The sequence below is a fragment of the Neovison vison genome, chromosome 9 (genome assembly GCF_020171115.1).
Source record: "Neovison vison isolate M4711 chromosome 9, ASM_NN_V1, whole genome shotgun sequence".
In the NCBI taxonomy this organism is placed as follows: Eukaryota; Metazoa; Chordata; class Mammalia; order Carnivora; family Mustelidae; genus Neogale; species Neogale vison.
In genome coordinates this window covers 92,160,437-92,179,882 of record NC_058099.1, presented here as the reverse complement: position 1 = coordinate 92,179,882, position 19,446 = coordinate 92,160,437, and the positions used below count along the sequence as shown (strand labels likewise).

The following is a 19,446-nucleotide window of genomic DNA, read 5'->3' as shown; positions in this document are numbered from 1 at the left end:
TTTAAGTTTCTGATCATTTCCATGGTTTACAAGATCATTCCTAATGTTTAGATTCTTAAAATGTTATTAATTTGTTGTTTGGAAATCACAGTACATTTTCCTAAAGAAATTTTAGTATAAAAGGTAGTTAACTTTAAGGATCCATTTTTAATATTTCTACACCAACCACTGTGCGTAATACTTTCTATGAGAAAAATGGATGAAATACAAAAAAAAATTTAGCTTGAGATATTCCTACACACTTCTTTCTCTTAAGTGATGGATCATGTTCCTGTTTCTTTCCCTAGGGAATCTTTTTTTTTTTTTTTTTAAGATTTTATTTATTTATCTGACAGATCACAAGTAGGCAGAGAGGCAGGCAGAGAGAGAGGAGGAAGCAGGCTCTCTGCTGAGCAGAGAGCCCAATTTGGGGCTCAATCCCAGGACCCTGGGATCATGACCTGAGCAGAAGGCAGAGGCTTAACCCACTGAGCCACCCAGGTGCCCCTGGAGGTAATCTTTTGATAAGGGAAAGGAACATATCTTTCTTCCCTGGACATCATTATCCTTTTTTTTTTTTCTTTTAAATAATCTTATTCGTTTATAAATGTATAGTTCAGTAGTGTTAAGTATATTCACATTGTTGTGCAATAGATTTACAGGACTTTCTCATCTTGCAGAACTGAAACTCTGTTGAATGACAGCTTGCCATGGTCCCCTCCCCACAGCCTCTGGCAACCACCATTTTGTTATCTGTTCTTAAGAATTTGCCTACTTTATGGGCACCTGGATGGCTCAGTCACTTAAGCGTCTGCCTTCAGCTCAGGTCATGATCTCTGTGTTCTGGGATCAAATCCCGCATCTGGCTCCCCACTCAGTGGGGCATCTGCTTCTCCCTCTCCCTCTGCCTGTCCCCACCATTCGTGTTCATGCTCTCTCTCTCTCTCAAATAAGACAAATCTTTTTAAAAAAATAAAATAATTTGACTACTTTAGATTCCTTATACCAGTGGAAATATATGGCATTTTTCTTACTGTAACTGGCTTATTCACTTAGTCCTCAAGGTTCATCCATGTTGTAGCATGGGACAGTTCTTTCCTTTTCATGCTAAATACTACCCCATCATATGCCTGTGTTACATTGTGTTTATCCAGTCATCCAGTGATGGACATTTGGCTTGATTCCACTTCTTGGCTGTTGTGAACAATGCTGCTATGACATGGGTGTGCAAATGTCTCTTCACAACTCCTGCTTTCACTTCCTTGTAGTATTTTGAGGCGCACTATACTGTTTTCCACAGCAGCTGCACCATTTCAACTTCCACCAGTGCTGCACAGGGTTTGCTTTCTCCATGGACTTGCCAACACTCGGTATTTCCAGTTGGTTTTGGTAGTAGCCGTGCTCATGGGTGTGAGGTGGCAGCACCCTGTGGTTGTGCTCTGCATTTCCCTCACGGTTAGAGATCGTGACCATCTTCTCATGTACTTAGCGGCCATTTGTCGATGATCTTTGGAGAGATGTCTATTCAAATACTTGGTCCATTTTTTAACCCCATGGTTTGTTGCTGTTGTTTATGGCTGAGCTGGAGGAGCTTTTTATGTATTCTAGGTGTTACCCCCTCATCAGATACGTGATTTGGAAATATTTTCTCCCATTTCCTCCGAAGTAGTTGAGTCATATGAGCCTTGTGTGAGAGGTACCCGCGCAGTGCCCAGAGGAAGGGAGCATCCTTTCTCTGCAGACTAAGGCGCACACAGAGGAATCTGAAGAAACCGGCCTGAGTATCACCCAGTTTACTGCACTTGCTTTGTACTTTGTCCCATTTTATCTTTCCACAACCTTCCACTCTTCATCAAACAGCATAAAAACGCTCAGGTTTAACCATTTTTTTTGGTTCTTCATTTCTTTATGAAGGCTTCTGTGTTAGATAAAACTTACATTAAAGGGGTGTCTGACTGGCTTAGTTGCTTAAGCATCTAACTCTTGGTTTCTGCTCAGGTCATGATCTCAGGGTTCTGAGATCAAGCCCTGTGTTAGGCTCTGTGCTTTGTAGAGAATTTGCTTGGGATTCTTTCTCCCTCTCCCTCTTCCCCTTCCCTGCTGCACACTCTTTCTTTCTTTCTCTATAATAAATTTGTACCATTTTCTCCTGCTAATCTCTGTTTGTCAATCTAATTTTCACGCTCAGCCAGACACCTTAGAGGGTTGAGGAAAACCTTTTCCTTCCTTGTGGAAGTTGTTGGCAGTTATTTTGAACAACATTAAATATTGAACCTAAGGAAAGAATGTGTGTGATTTTTCAAACATTTTCTAAGGTAATCTCACTCCACACTTGCTTAAGAACAGTGATAATGCATTAGTGACACTTAAAGAATTAACTATTTAATGTGAGCCCATTCTGTGACTTAAGCCTGTGCATAACTTTCATTGTGCTCAGTTGCCGCAATGGAGAACCCTTTCCTGAGCAACCAGCTGGGAAGGATTTAATTCGACACTTTCTCTACCAGGACCCCCTCCAGTGAGGCTCATTTCCCTCCAGCAGTTCCTACAATCCTTTTCTCTTTTCTAAACTCCCTGTTACTAATTTACCCCTCACTGTTGTGCAAAGCAAAACATCTGCAAGGTTTTAAGTCTTTTTCCTCCTCCCAGCCTACCCCCATCAGTGTCCAAGTATATGCTACAGTTGTTAAGGTTGTAACTGGTTGTGCCATATTGATCTTCTTACTCTTTTTCATATCAGAACAATACATTTTTAAGATTCTGTCATTGGCAAGTAACTATATAGTTACTCTCTCAGTCATTGGCAAGTAACTATATAGAAGGCGTATATTTATGGATGTTACTTATTTCTTAATAAGTAGATATGTTTAAGGGAAAACACTAATAAAGGAAAAAAATAGACCCTTCTGACTTTGTTTAGGTACTAGCCTTGTTTTGACGTTACGAAGCCTAGGACAAGTTGAAATTTGGAGCAGGAGTAAAATGCTCCTGTGTCTTTTTCTAGGCTGGTAATAGATCTGTTGGAATTAAAAAGAAATCTGCTCATATATTTAACCACACAGAGTAGTGTCACTAAAGATTAATTTTTTTCTATATTGTGTGTATATGTATGCATGTGAATGTGTGTACATTTCTTTTATTGAAGTGTAACATACAGTGTTTTATTATTTTCAGGTGTATAGCATATTGAGTTGAGAATTCTTTATCTTAACTCAGTGCTTGCTTTGATAAGTGTGGTCACCATGAATCACTGTACAGTGTTACTACAGTATTAGTGACTACATTCTCTGTGCTGTACTTTTCATCTTTGACTTATTTATTTTGTAACTGGATGTTTCTACCTCTTAGTCCCCTTCACCCATTTCATACCAGTCTGTTTGTTTCTTTGTTGAATGTGTACACATCGTTAGAAAAAAATCTTTAAACATTTTGCTAGCTTTTCTCTTATTAGAATGTGTAAATAGTATGTAAAACTGGAACCATATAATAGAGTGAATTGTAGAAACTCCCTTCTTAGCTCTGCATCTCTAAGTAACATATAAGGTTAAATTGAAAGTATATTGATCTCTTAATTTATAATCAGTTTTTTTTAGTTTGCAGAAAAAACTTCAGCATGTGCCAACAACACAGCCTCACCTTGATCAGGTAAAACTGTCTTTAAAAAAAATTTTTAAGCATAAAAAAAAATAAATTGTTTCTGTTAGGACTGTTTTATTTGAGTCTTGCTTTAAAAAAAGTATTTTTGAAGTTTGTTGATAATTTTCAGAATTTGGATGCTTTTGAGGTAATCTCATCTAGCTTCTTAATACAAATTAGGAATTCTAAACCAGAGTTATTTAGAATCTCGAGAAATCATGCTTTCTAGCTTCTCTATTCAACAGGTCACTCAGCGTATTTTGATCAGTTCTTCTTATGGGAATCACTGCTTAAAAGCAGCCTTGGGGTTCTATATGCAGCCTATTTTAGCTATGTTGAACCAACAGATTAATGGGAAGTCTGGTAAAAACCTCTATGCCTTATTTAAATGAAAATTGACTTGGAGTCTCATCTGGAGATAGCACTGGAAATTTGAACTCCCTAAGTTGTCCTTCATTTAGGTGGTCTAAAGCTCTTAATATTTAGGTACCTTAAATTAAAATTTAGGTGGTCTAAAGCTCTTTCTGGTAATTTCTTTGTTCCACTGAAACACAAAGGGGGCATGTGAGTGTGCCATATACCGTCTTCCCTCCTCTGTCTAGAAACCGGCACTCACTCTTTGAAGCATTACTGGTTGTGATGGGGCTACTTGTTCGTCTATCTTCATTTTGCCTCATATTTATGGGGACCCATATCACTGTGTTCCTGGCACTTTTCCTCTGGGAAGCTTAATAAAATATTCATCTTTGCATGTCTTTAAAATGAGTGAGTGAGGGGCACCTGGGTGGCTCAGTCAGTTAAGTGGCTGCCTTCGGCTCAGGTCATGATCCCAGGGTCCTGGGATCAAGCCCCACATTGGGCTCCCTGCTCAGCAGGGAGTCTGCTTCTCCCTCTCTCTCTGCCTGCCGCTCTGCCTGCTTATGCTCTCTGTCAAAAAAATAAATAAAATCTTGGGCGCCTGGGTGGCTCAGTGGGTTAAGCCGCTGCCCTCAGCTCAGGTCATGATCTCAGGGTCCTGGGATCGAGTCCCACATCGGGCTCTCTGCTCAGCAGGGAGCCTGCTTCCTCCTCTCTCTCTGCCTCTCTCTCTGCCTGCCTCTCTGCCTACTTGTGATCTCTCTCTGTCAAATAAATAAATAAAATCTTTTTAAAATAAATAAATAAATAAATAAATAAAATCTTTAAAAAAATAAAATTAAATAAAATGAGTGAGTGAGAGAAATACAGTTCTCTGGCAGTAGAATTTTTGGAAAAACCCAACTGTTTACAATACTCAGTCATAATGATGAACTGGAATCATGTTCTTACTTTCTAAGTGAGGGACATCATCCTAGGAGTCATGTAAAAGATGAAGAATGTAGGGGCGCCTGGGTGGCTCAGTGGGTTAAGCCGCTGCCTTCGGCTCAGGTCATGATCTCGGGGTCCTGCGATCGAGTCCCGCATCGGGCTCTCTGCTCAGCAGGGAGCCTGCTTCCTCCTCCTTCTCTCTCTACCTGCCTCTCTGCCTACTTGTAATCTCTCTCTGTCAAATAAATAAATAAAATCTTTAAAAAAAAAAAAATGAAGAATGTAGTAGTCTCTTCCAAGAACCTTTATAATGGCCAATATCTCTACGTACGGTATCTTGCGTATATCCCTCTCATGGCATTTATAATGCCCTACAGTTTGGGTTGAAGTAGTCTGTACGCTCCTTAAGTGTGGAGTCCTCAGTGCTCTGCACAGGGCATGGTATGTGGTGGCTGCTCAGTGAATATTTGTTACAAAAATGAAAAGCTGTTTCTCAAATGGGAAACATCAGAGTTACCTGTGGAACTTTTTAAAAAATATTGGATGTTCAGTAGTCCCCCACCTCATATCTCTGGGAGTGGGGTTTGGGTGTGTACAAATTAATGTGTATGTACATTTTTAACATTTTATTGAAATTTCTGAAGATACACAAAAGTACAGAGAATAGCAATAGGAACTCAGTTGCAAAGGTTGTAAACATTTTGCTGATTTTATTGCCTCTGTCTTCCCAGTATTTCTTTTGCTGGAGTATTTTTTAAACAGAAAATTTCAAAAATACATGAAAGTAGGATGGTATAATAAAACTGCAAGTGCCCGTTACCTTTGCTGGAGTGTATTAAATCCAATCCCAGACAGTGTGTCATTATTTCATCAGTCAATAGGGTATATGTATGTATGTATATATATATATATATATATATATTTTTTTTTTAAGGCTCTACAGGAGATTCTGAGGCACGTCCCTGCTTTAGGCATATAAAAAAGGGCAGAATGTACTACTGCATACAAAGGCTCTGGGATTCAGGGGAATGGTGGTCTCCTCTGGTTTAGTGGATCTGAGGCTTCATGAAAGATACTTTTTTTTTAAATGTACAGTACAGCGTACAGGTTTTTAGCATAGAAGTCCATGTGTCTTTACATATATTTGTGCTTGTGTATCAGTCCATCTGCACACATGGACACATACCTCTGGAATCCTCTCTTAGATCCAGATACAGAAGATTTCCAAAATCGTTAAGAGAGTTCCTCTGCATCTCTTTCCAATTAGCAACATTCTTTGCAAAGTTGCAGCTGCTGTTCTGAGTGTGACATCAGAATGTCGCCCTAAACTAGGTTTTTGTTTGACTGGAAGAAGTAAGGGAAAGAGCAGTCCAGGTGTTTAAAAGTGGGAAAGTGAGAATGCTCTAGAAGAGGAGGACTGTAGCATGGAAGTGTTGGTGGGATGCTTGGTATTTTAATCCTGAGCTAAGGTGTTGGGCTTCCATGTGTGGGGGCAAGCAGAACTCACACTGGGCTGCCCCACAGTGTCAGGTGAGCTGGGTTGGAGCTGGTGGCGGGAGACCAAGCAGGAACATACCCTGTGACAAGGGCCTGGACTGTGTGGGTGGCGGGGGAAATGGAAATGGGTTCAAGGAAGGCCTGATTCCCGGGTAGTAGACTTGCCGGAGTAGCCTCACTGACTGATGCGGGAACAGTAAGATGGGGAAAGTGATGGGAAACAGGCCTGATTGACTGGAGGGACTTAGGCTTAGAGAAACCTGGAAGGCACACTGATTTGGAGAAGGATGTATGCCAGATGTTCGGCTTCATACTTGGTGGCAGGATATCCCATAGAGATGACTCAGGAAGAGCTTCACATTTGGTTTGAGCATGTTTTAATGGGCTCAGTTTCCCAGATGAAGAAGTTATTGCATATTAGATACTGTTTGCCAACGACTGGGACACCAAGGGAAATAACCTGGGAGGTGGAAGAAAAAACAGACCAGAAAACTAAAATGTTGGAGTTAATCCTAAATTTTATTCTAGCGGCAGTACCTTATTTTACTTTTGTTTTCTGAATGATTGCTTTGGTTTTCTGCTTCTTTCTGTGTCTGGGAAAAGAAGAGTTAATTTTAGATTCAAAACAAAAACTGGGAGAAGAGTCTGAACTAGGTAATACTTGGTACATTGTAGTTATGTTATTAAAGTTTTATCCCTGAATCATCTGTAATGTAGCCATCTTTCATGGATTCCTAGTTCCCTCCCTATAAGGAGGGCCCAGGGTTGGAGGGTGAGAAGGTGAGAAAACCCAAATGGCAGTCTGTGCATAGTTTATTAAATTAGGAATTATGAGTTGTGACTCTCGTCCTCTGCAGTGGGAATTGGATGATTTAATCTTTAAGATTTGTCTACTGCAGGATGCCCAGGTGTCTCAGTTGTTAAGCATTTGCCTTTGGTTCAGGTCATGTTCCCAGGGTCTTGGGATCAAGTCCCACATCAGGCTCCCTGCTCAGTGGAGAGTCTGCTTCTACCTCTCCTATTCCCCCTGCTTGTGTTCCCTCTCTGGCCGTGACTCCTATCTCTGTCAAATTAATAAATAAAATCTTAAAAAAAAAATATTTGTCTACTGTAAGGAGAGTTTATTGAGTACAGAAAAACCTCTAGTTCTAAAATGTGTATCTCATTCCTTGAGCCCCCGATGCATTGTTGTAATTTTTAAAACCCTTTTTATCTCATACTGGAGTTTACTGTACCCCTTAGAAATATCCTCATATTGCTAACCTGCCAAAAACAACAGTCATTCCCAGTAAAAATTCAGCTAGAATAAAGCAGTATTGAGTTCCATATTGGGACCTTTCCAATATTAAAAGCCAAGTTATCCAACTTGAATAAAATTCATTTTAAGCAATTTTGAAGGTTGAATTACTACTGTCTTTTGAAAATGACAGATTATGTTTCATTTAGCAACCTTTTTGCTATGTATTTTGAAATGTTATATGGTTTTCTATGCATTTTGATATGGATTTTTAGGTATTGCAGTGATTGCTTTAAGGGGAAAAGAAAACTTTAAGTGCAGGATACTATTAAACTTATAAAACAAATAGTTTAAAAGCATAGTGTGTTTATTTAGACTTAAAAATAACTATTTTTTTAAAAATTATGATAAACCCATGTGATCTACCCTCTTGACAGTGTTTTTAAGTATGAAGTGCAGTATCACTAGCTAATACTGTCTGTGTACTGCTGTAGAGCAGATCTCTAGCCCTTTTCCATCTTGCATGACTGGAACTAGATTCATTGAACCACAGCCCCCCGTTTCCCTCATCTCCCAGCCAGGCAGCCACCATTCTACTTTCTCCTTCTGTACGTTTGACCACTTAGAGACCTCGAATAAGTGGAATCGCGTAGTATTTGTCCTTCTTTGGCTTATTTCACTTAGCCTGTTTGTCCTCAAGGCTCATCCCTGTTGGGGCATGTGGCAGCATTTCCTTTTCTTTAAAGGTGAATAATGGTTCATTTATATCCCGCATTTTTAAACTGTGCTATTATACTATGTTTTCTTTGTCCATTTAGTTTGTTGGTGTTATATTATTTCATCTCTTGGCAGTTGTGACAGAACAAGTACTTCTAAAAATCTGACATTTCAAGTTTCATTTTAGTTGACTTTCGTGTCTCACATTTAGCAAGAAAGTGCTTTTTGCTTTTCCTATTACCAGCAGCAGTGGAGACTAAATTTAATCAGTGTATTTTGTCCTTAGATTGATCTTTAGTACTTACCTTTAGCAGTTCTCCATGTTTGGATAAAAAGCAATTGGGTCTTTCATATTTTCTGCTCTAAGCCTGTATGCTTTTCTATTGGTGAATAAAATTGCTCTTAATATGTGCAGTTGTAGAAAATGATGCAAGGCCGTGCTTTACTATGTTTTTTCTTCCTGTTTTAAAGCTTGGCTTGAGCATACTCTAATTATCCAAGGTGGGGTTTGTGTTTTCATCATCTTATGCTTAGCCCTTGTGTATTTTCATCACTAAGTTGAAATTTTGGTTACAGGAGCAAATGGAGCTTTGGATTTTAGTTTTGTGACCAACTACAGGCGATCTTGAGCTTCTGGTTCCTTAGAGTGGATAGTGAGAGATTTATCCAGAGCAGGAGGAAAAATAAATATCAGAGTAAACATTCTAAATGATGCCAGCCTTCTCAAACCAAAAATGACATTGTGCTATCATTCTCCTCTCCACATACTCTTCGCCTTTGGCACATACTTGGTCAGAGATAAACTGAATTTTCTTTTACATTTTTCCCAGAGAACAGAATTACACTTTTGCATTTGAGTTTTATTCCCGGCTCTGAGTAGTTTATTTTTCTGAGCATTATTTTTTTCAATTTATAAAAGGGAAATAATTCTCTCTATTCCACAGGATTGTTGTTTCCCAAGTAAATGAAAACATGTAATGAAGTGCAGGAGCAGCTGGCTCAGTACATAGTCGGTGCCCTGTGCACGTTACCTTCCCGCTCAGCACTGCATGTCCTGGACAGAATGAATGAAACTATGAGTGTCCTTTCCTGAAATACTAACCCACTGGTCACTCCTGCAGAGTACAGAAAATGGAATTGCTGCTACCAGAACTCAGCAAGATAGTGGAAACCATAGACCCCTATACTTGTCAGGCAGCATGCATGTTCATGAACGTGTTCCTTTTTATCTTCAAATATTCTGACATCACTATAAAATAATACTGATGTTCTAAAAAGGACACCAATATTACTATAAAGAAAATAATGATTGATTATCTGTCTTGATTTATAGAGCATTATTACGGTGACATTTGAAGTACGAGGAAATGCAAAGGAAGAAAGTCTGAATGTATTTATTCAGGTGAACGCAGTATTTAATTGATAATGATTTACCACGTGTTGTGTTACACGGTTGTTGCTGGCAGCAGTGGTTGGTCTTATTAAATATGTCACTTGATACAGAATCTTCTGTGGGAGAAGAATGTGAGGAACAAGGACGATGACTGCATGGAGGTCATACGGCTAAAGGTGCGGAGTACGGGCTACACTTTTATACTTCGTGACAAAGGCCCTTTCCTTTCTCGACTGTTACATAAAACTGTATTTGGTTTTAAACACCAGCACTGGTCTTAGTACAAATAATCTTTACTGATTTCCTTTTTTTCTCATTTCCATTGCTGAACAGAAGCTTTGGAAATCACTGCGTAAAATGTAATTTATTTGCATAGCTTCATTTAGTGTTGCAGCTAAACAACTCAGGCGCCTTGAAGCATCACCCCTCTTTCTCTCCTCCCAAGCGTTCCGAGCAGTTACCTGGCTGATGAGCTTGACTCACTGGAACTCTCCTTTCCTCGGCACGTGGTTTGGTTGGTTAGGGAAAACTGAATGAATGTCCTTTTTTTTTTTAAGGGAATGGTGGGGTGGAGGGAGAAGGAGACATAGAACCTTAAACAGGCTCTGTGCCCACTGCGAGCCCCATGTGGGGCTCAATCTCATAACCCCGAGCTTGTGACCTAAGCTGAAATTAAGAGTCCCACACTTAGGGGCACCTGGATGGCTCAGAGGGTTAAGCCTCTGCCTTCGGCTCAGGTTATGATCTCAGGGTCCTGGGACTGAGTCCCACATCAGGCTCTCTGCTCAGCAGGGAGCCTGCTTGCCCCTCTCTCTGCCTGCCTGCTTGTGATCTCTCTCTCTCTCTCTCTCTGTCAAGTAAATAAATAAAAACTATTAAAAAAAAAAAAAAAGAGTCGGACACTTAACCGATTGAGCCACCCAGGTGCCCCCGAACATCTTTTTGTGTTTGATTTTCCAAGTGAGCTTCATTAACAGAGAAAGCACATTAGAAATCTTGCTGCAAGGGCGCCTGGGTGGCTCAGTCGGTTGGGCGTTTGCCTTCGGCTTAGGTCATGATCCCAGGGTCCTGGGATGGAGCCCCGCATTGGGCTCCCAGCTCAGCGGCACCTGCTTGTCCCTCTGCCTCTGCCTGCTGCCCTCCTGCTTGTGCTCTCTCCCTCTGTCCAATGAATAAATAAAATCTTAAAAAAAAAAAAGAGATCTTGCTGCAGCTGAACCTGTGTTGCTTGGTGCATTTAGCAGACCCTGAACGGTTGTCATAAACAGAGATACAGAACATCAGAGAAGAATTCTTCCTCTGTATCTGGAAACCCGTTCATGTTATTTGGCATTTCGGTATTTATGTCACGGAACGTTTTTTCCTAGGGAGCAGTGCTTCTAGTTGTGTGCTTACCCAATCAGCAGTCATTTGTCTGCTGCTCTGTTTCCAGAATCGTGCATAAACATTTTATTATTACTATTGGTTATTATCACTGTTAGTAACTAAATTTTCCTGTGAGGTTAGCTGCTGACTTCTTGGGGTCACTAGAATGACAAAGGTAGAGACAATCAAGAAACCATTCGGGTTTAGATTTCTTTACTCCCTGTGCTGGCTCTACCTGGGATCGGCTTCAGAGCACCATGTCTGTCTGTTCGCGAGTCATTTCCACGCGGAGGAGCTGAGCGTGATCCTGCCACTGCTATCCTGACCACAGCACCATCTGCATTCCACAGTCCCACCTGGCAGATTGTGTTTCATTCTGGAACTGCTTTTATCCCCTGCTCCTGAAGGGGGGGAGGCTACAAAGCAGTCCTTGGGGCACGTATACTAGTGCTGCCCCCAACACCTGCACACACGGTTCAGTGGCTCTTCCTGTCCCATCCCAGCGTGGATTTTGTCCTTAGGTGTGTAACAGGTTTTTTGCAGTTGTTTGTCCAGTTGGTTCTTCCCTTCCCCTTCGTCTCATCACAACAACACTGTGAGAACTGGGGCAACACAGCCTTCACCTTCACAGATGTCCTCCTTTTCTGGCTACAAAATGTTAGTTTGATAATGATGAATATGTTTAAAATGTTCACTTGGGGAGGCGCCTGGGTGGCTCAGTCAGTTATGTGTCTGCCTTTGGCTCAGGTCATGATCCCAGGAGGTCTCAGGGTGCTGGAATGGAGCCCCACTCTCTGCTCAGCCGGAGCCTGCTTCTCCCTTTCCCTCTGCCTGCCATCCTCACCACCTGCCCTCCCCACCGAGCTTGTGCTCGCTCTCTGTTAAATAAATAAATAAAATCTTTAAGATAAAATGAAATCTTCACTCAGCAGCTAGCACTTCCAAGTCTTTAAACAAGTAACAGAAAATTGATGTTTAGATAATTCTTTCCAAGGAGTTTTTATGTATTAAAATTAAATTTAAAAAGCAGAAATCAAATCATATTATACACCTTAAACTAATAAAGTTCTGTCTGTCAATTTTATTAGTAAAACTAGAAAATAAAAAGCAGAAAACAGAAGTGGTCGAAGGAAAACAGGAAGAACATACACCTAAAATACACAAATACACCAAAAACACACAAAGCTTATGTGGCGAGAGTGACGATGAGTGGTGTGTTTCTTACTGTTCTGCAACACATGCATTAACTTTATACTAAGTATAACATTATTTCAGAGAAATTATTTCATGCCCAGCGGGACCAGTTTATCATTTCTGTAAGTCAGTAAAAAACGAACTTAATCCAGACAGTGTTTCCTTTTCTTTAGTCCATCATTCGCTGCACCATTCATTGCAGCCCAGTCAGAATTATCGCCCAAGTCCTTTAGCTCCTCATATTTTCCCACTATAACTATGGAACAGGTGTAAAATCCTTGAAGTAGAAACATCAGTAGAATTTGATGCATGTTTTGTCATTTGGTTGTTTAAATTTTTGGTTGTCATAACACTGAAAGCACATCCCAATACATATATTAATTTTATTGTTCGAGGGATTATTTTACAAAACATTGTGCACATTAACTTTTTTTAAAAAATTGGAGGCTATGGGGCACCTGGGTGCCTCAGTCATTAAGCCTCTGCCTTTGCTCAGATCGTGATCTCAGGGTCCTAGGATGGAGCCCCACATCAGGCTCCCTACTCAGCAGGAAGCCTGCTCCTCCCTCTCCCACTCCTGCTGCTTGTGTTCCCTCTCTCACTGTGTCTTTCTCTGTCAAATAAATGAAATCTTTTTAAAAAATTGGAGGCTTTAAAAAGCTATTTCTAGAATGTACAGATAACTGGATTTAAGTAATTTTTAACAGCATCTTCTTTATGGGTGCGTATTTAAAATGAAATAGGAATAATTAATCCATTAAGATTGATGCTCAGCTTCTGCTTTAAATTTGAACTGCGGCTGATTGAACCATCTCATCTGAGCAGGGGTTGGTGTCGATCAAAGACAAACCAAAACAGGTGATTGTCCAGGGTGTCCACGAACTCTACGATCTGGAGGAGACACCACTGAGCTGGAACGATGACACTGAGAGAACAAATCGGCTGGTTTTTATCGGTAAGTGACAGTTAAATTTCTAAAATATATATTTGAAAGTGATAAAATAATGCTACTTAACCAGTATTAACGAATCTCAATACTTTTTGTCAGCCTAAGCTTGTGGTTAATGTATTTGTCTTCATGACGTGATAACATTCAGAACTTGTTAGGCATTCTATCCCCCTTCACATGTAGAAAAGTAATTAAAATGCCAATTTGATTCTGAGGGAAATAGAAATAGGAAGTTAACAGAGGGTATCACTGATTACTTAGTTTTTGTAAATTTCTGAAGATTATCAAGTTAATGATTTAGAATTGGTAGGCAAACTCATTTTAATAAGCATCATATAATTGCATCATATTTTATTCTGTTTGCAGGCAGGAATTTAGATAAGGAGATCCTCAGACAACTATTTATAGCTACTGTGATGGAAACAGAAAAACGGTGGACAACACGTTTCAAAGAAGATCAAGTTTGTCCATAACAGTAAAAGCATTTCTTACCAGAGGGACTGGACAAATCGGGAGTAAGTTTCCTACTGGGTGTATTTCAAGCATCTGTTCTTTGCATTACTTCTGTTGTGAATTCCAGTGTACTTTAAAATAGTGTTTATTTTATGGAACACATAAAATGTAGTAAATAAATACTTAAAACATACAATAAAATACAATGTCCTCTGAAGTATTTGTTATTTGTTTTGTTTTTTTGAGAGCGAGTGCATGAGAGTTATGTGGGGGGGGAGGGGCAGAAGGAGAGGGAGAGAGAGAATCGTAAGCAGGCTCTCCGCTTAGCATGGAGCCCGACATGAAGCTTGATCCCAGGACCCTGACATCGTGACCGGAGCTGAGATCATGACTGGAGCCAAAGTCAAGAGTTGGGCACTACCTGGGTCACCTGGGTGGCTCAGTGGGTTAAACCTCTGTCTTCAGCTCAGGTCATGATCTCAGAGTCCTGGGATCGAGCCCCACATCGGACTTTCTGCTCAGCAGGGAGCCTGCTTCCCCCCCCCACCCCGCCTGCCTCTGCCTACTTGTGATCTCTGTCTGTCGAATAAATAAAATCTTAAAAAAAAAAAAAAAAAGAGTTGGGCACTACCAACTGAGCCACCCAGGCACACAGGTTTTTTTTTTTTGTTTGTTTGTTTGTTTGTTTAATAGACGGTTCACAAAAGTACCTGTCAGAATTGGCTTTGAAATTTTCATATGTTGAACTTTTTACCCGTGGAAGTTATTTATAATCCTAATGATAAAACTTACTTTCATGTTGTCTTTTTCCCTTAGAACTGTACTGACTGAACAGATACAATTTTATTGTTATTAACAAAAATTATTTAAAAACAATATCACCATTTTTATTAAATGGAAGTCTTGTTGCAGCTAGAGACTTTTGAGTGGAAGAAATCTGAGTCAAAAAATTAAAGCCATCTCTTAGTCAATTCTAAGCTTTCCTGTAGAGTAATGGAACTTCCATTTACTTCATAATATATTTAGATGATTCCAATTTTAGAGCTTTTAATTTTTTTAAAAGATTTTATGTATTTGACAGAGATCACAAGTAGGCAGAGGCAGGCAGAGAGAGAGGAAGGGAAGCAGGCCCCCCGCTGAGCAGAGAGCCCGACTCGGGACTGGATCCCAGGACCCTGAGACCATGACCCGAGCTGAAGGCAGCAGCCTAACCCACTGAGCCACTCAGGCGCCCCTAGAGCTTTTAATTTTAAGTAGAATTTACTACTGCTATTAAATTCATCATGATTTCTTTGAACTTCTTTAATTTTCAATATAAGCAAAAAGTGACAAGGTGCAAAACTTCAGACATAACTGGCAGACAATGTAGGAAATTTAACCATCTTTATATTAGTGGTTGATGTGTAAATGTACAGTGGCTTACTTATCTCCTATTCCTACTAAAGGCCAGGTCTGCATAACTATTCAGATTGTAAGAGAAAAGCATTAGATGGAATTTAAAGAAGAGCTTTCCCAAACTAATGACAAGGTATCAGAAGGCTATCAAAATACCTTTTGGAATTTTTTTTTCCCAGATTTTTATTTTATTTTATTTCTTTAACAATTTTATTTGTTTATTTGACAGACAGAAATCACAAGTAGGCAGAGAGGCAGGCAGAGACAGAGTGGGGGAAGCAAGCTCCCCTCTGAGAAGAGAGCCCAACTCGGGACTCGATCCCAGGACCCTGGGACCATGACCTGAGCTGAAGGCAGAGGCTTTAACCCACTGAGTCACCCAGGTGCCCCCCACCCTTTTTTTCCCCAGAATTTTAAATAGAAGAGTTACATCTCTGTGTCTTGAATGATTCTAGTGTTTGGAGGCAGGCTTATTGACTAGCCTGTCTGTCTCTCAGGGCACCTGGCTGGCTTAGTTAAATGTCTGCCTTCGGCTCAGGTCATGCTTGCAGGGACCTGGGATCAAGCCCTACATCAGGCTCCCTGCTCAGTGGAGCCTGCTTCTCCCTCTCCTGCTCCTTCTGCCCTACCCCCCCCACCCCCCGCCCATGCTCTCTCTCAATGTATAAATATAATCTTTAAAAAAAAAAAAAAAAAAAAGACTGTCTCTCCTCTCCTACATTCTGTCTCTTTTTTTTTTTTTTTTTAAGATTTTTATTTATTTATTTGACAGAGAGAGATTACAAGTAGGCAGAGAGGCAGGCAGAGAGAGAGGAGGAAGCAGGCTCCCCGCTGAGCAGAGAGCCCGATGCGGGACTCGATCCCAGGACCCTGAGATCATGACCTGAGCCGAAGGCAACGGCTTAACCCACTGAGCCACCCAGGCGCCCCATTCTGTCTCTTTTTAAATAAAAGTTATCTGTATTTATCCATTTGCCTCCTGAATCCATTCTCTTAAATCCGTGGTTGAGAGAGTAAGCTTACTTGGTGGTGGTAGATTGCCCAATAGAAACTCATTTGATTTTTGTGTCTGATCTGTGTTGTGATTCCACTTCTTTTCCTTCTTGGCTGCGTAATCTTTGGCAGAGTATTTTCTCAAGATTGGTTTCCATATTTATAAAGTGGACGGTGATAATATCAATCATTCAGTGTTTTTGTGGGGATCAAATAGGTTTCTAATGCACCCAGTACAGCTCCTGGCACACAGCAGAACCTGGATAAATTTTTTCTTCTTCCTAACAACTTAAATTGATTTATTTTATAGTTAATGTTGACACAATAATACCCCATAATGTTCTTTGGCAAACAATTAGTATCTGGATTCATCTGTTCTAGAAATATGAGAGGGCGCTTACCTTAATTGTCCTGTTGCAGGAGAAGTGTTTGAAGCGATATCAATCAATACTCTTAAAAGTCTGTCTTTATCAAACTCACAAATACTTGTTTTTTCTTTAAAATGTATTAATCTCTAAATATTTTTTATCACACAAGTATTTATATTGTAAAAAATGCAAGCGTTGCAGATGAAGTCAGCCTCCCCTGACCTTTCTCCTTCTGTCACTGTCACTCTTTGGAGGTAAGCGAAGTTGTCAGCTTCCTGTCTGCCCTTTTCCGTGTTTCTTTTCGCTCGCACACATGGCTTGCATTGTCGCCTAAAGTGAATTGTTTTTCAGTGATTAGAACCATAATTGATGTTGCTTCCTCAGGATATTTAGAAGCTTGTTATAAATATCCTTAAGGAAAGGTTTTATTTTTATGTGTGTGTTTTAAATAAAATACTTGTATATTGTAATACAGCTTGCTTTTAAAATTTTATTTATTTATTTAAGAGAGAGGGAGAGAGAGTGCACCTGGTGCGGGGGTGTTGCGGGGGAGCAGAGGGACAAGCGGACTCCAAGCTCAGCACGGAGTCAATGTGACACTCTATCCGACCACCCAGAGATCATGACCTGAGCCCAAATCAAGAGCTGGCCATGCAACTTGCTTTTTTTTTTTAAACTCAACTGTTAGTCTTAGATCTTTCCATGGTCATATTGCTGCATAGAAGTTCATAGCATAGCATAGACTACATTCATTTAAAAAATCATTTATTGAGATTTTCCAGTCTGCCCCTGCGTGAGCACTGGACTGAAGCTGCACTGGACGGGTAAGGGCCAGGATCTTACTGTGTACATTTTGGTGGAGGGACATAAATTAGAAAATTCAAGGGAATTAAGAAAGCTGATAAAAGTACTGGGTGGGGGCGCCTGGGTGGCTCAGTGGGTTAAGCCACTGCCTTTGACTCAGGTCATGATCCCAGGGTCCTGGGATCGAGCCCCGCATCGGGCTCTAGAGCCTGCTTCCTCCTCTCTCTGCCTGCCTCTCTGTGATCTGTCTGTCAAATAAATAAATAAATACATCTTTAAAAAAAAAAAAATGTACTTGGTGGGCCCGAGAAGCCTCCCCGAGGAGAGGTGGTGTCTACGTTGAGAACGGAGCTGAAAGGTCGTGCATTGAAGTAGGGAAGAGAAGCAGCTTCCACAGAGAGGGAGCAAGCAGGGCTTTTAAGTGGAGCCCGCACAGTGCCAGGCAAGAACCGGCAGGAGGCCAGGGCGGCAGAGGATGGAAAACCAGGGTCTGGAGAGGCACTGGGGCTGTGTGCTGGGGCCAAGCTGGCTGCTCCTGCATCTGAGCAGACCACATGTGGTTTATGCTGAATGCCTTGGGAACCGGCTGGAGGGTTTTAGCTGGGGTCGTAATGTGATTTGTGATCACTGTGGCAGATGAACCAGTCCTCTGCTATCTTTGGAACTGCAAACAGTGCTGCTGTGACCAGCCTCCTGCAGCAGCCTCTGTGCTCATGCGACAGTGTTTCTCTAGAATGGAGAGGTACCGGTGCAGTCACTGGCCTCGGGCATGTGCACATGTGAAATGTTTAATAGAGCTGATAAACTGCTCTTCCAAATGGCTGTAACTTTATACAGGAGAGTATGAAAGTACCCATTTTTCCAAACCTGGTTAACACACTCGAACCTTCTCAGGTCTGTGTGGAATGGCGTCTCGCTGTTTTAATTACTTAATTAATTGATTAAACATTTTATTTATCTATCTGGTAGTGTGCATGCGCGTGAGTGGGGAGGAGAAGAGGGAGAGGGAGAGGCAGACTCCTCCCTGAGCAGGGAGACCAAGACAGGACTTGATCCCAGGACCCCAGGATCATGACCTGAGCCCAGGCAGATGCTTAACCGACTAACCCACCCAGGCGCCACTTCACTGTTTTAAGTTTTGCACTGTATTTTTATGTTGCTTATATGTCCTTTTAAAGATGTGTTGTTCTGTTCTTCCTTCTTATTTTTCCCCAAGTGACGTATTTTCCCATGATCATAATCGTTATTGGTTTAACCTACCCTTCAGAGGACTTGGGAACTTGCCCTAGATATCCTGGAAAGAATAATTTTTTTAATAATGCAAATCACTGAATAATGTGGGCTGTTATTCTGCTAGCTATAGAAAATTTGAAGGGTATTGATGAGGAGGGTCAAGGTTTAGGCATAGTTCATCTAAAACTCTCTTGTTTACCAAGTAATATAGGATAGATTGCTAAATCTCTCTTTGCTCCTTATTTCATAAGATGGAGATAAAATACAAATCTCTCTCCATTGTTCTAGGGGTGAAATTTAAAGCACCCTCAATACAGAGTCTCAGTAAATGCAAATTCTCTTTTTATAGCAAGATTTGATTTTTAAAAAATTGAAACTTTCTGCATACCTTCCTAAAGCAGAAGTTCTTTTCTATGCTTTTCCCAGCTTTTAGTGTAAGGGGCTTGAACATTGGTTCTGAGTGCAAGAAAGCTGTAGGAAGAGGTCAGCACAGGGTGTGAGGTGACCAGGTGACTGAAAGGGTCTGTAATTATGACATTTGAAGGAAGTTTTCCACAAAATAACGCTAAAAAGCTTTTAAGCACTTAGGAGGTTGGTTGCTTGCTACAAATTGATTAATAGTCTCCTTTAGACTTAACTAGTGTAGGTGGGAAAACTATTTTTAGATTGCTTTGAAAAGACGATTCCAGTGTTAGAAATGCCATACATTGTGGAAGTGAAAGAAGTTGTTGAAAGAAGTAAATTCTGCCTTCATGGACTAGCAACTTGCCCTACCTACTTGGATGAGAAACAAAGATACGCTAGATTTTTTTCCCCCAATTAGTCTTAATATGAGAATCGACTTGAACTGTTGATGACTACATTGCATTTAATTTTCAGAGTGAAATGGAGAGAAATTAAACATCATCATCCTTTTTGTAGATTAAAACGTTTGGTTTTTCACACT

General features: G+C 40.6%; 1 protein-coding gene across 1 annotated transcript in view; it reads left to right on the top strand.

The window, feature by feature from the left end:
• Positions 1 to 13,924, top strand: part of LOC122917727 (COBW domain-containing protein 1) — a 57,758-nt gene extending 43,834 nt beyond the window's left edge. Inside the window, exons 11-15 of the mRNA XM_044265947.1 lie at positions 3,573 to 3,624; positions 9,687 to 9,755; positions 9,857 to 9,922; positions 13,131 to 13,260; positions 13,621 to 13,924. Of these exons, the coding sequence (XP_044121882.1) occupies positions 3,573 to 3,624; positions 9,687 to 9,755; positions 9,857 to 9,922; positions 13,131 to 13,260; positions 13,621 to 13,727 (424 nt within the window). The 3' untranslated portion in view covers positions 13,728 to 13,924. The remainder of the gene's footprint in view (positions 1 to 3,572; positions 3,625 to 9,686; positions 9,756 to 9,856; positions 9,923 to 13,130; positions 13,261 to 13,620) is intronic.
• The last annotated feature ends 5,522 nt before the right edge of the window (positions 13,925 to 19,446 follow it).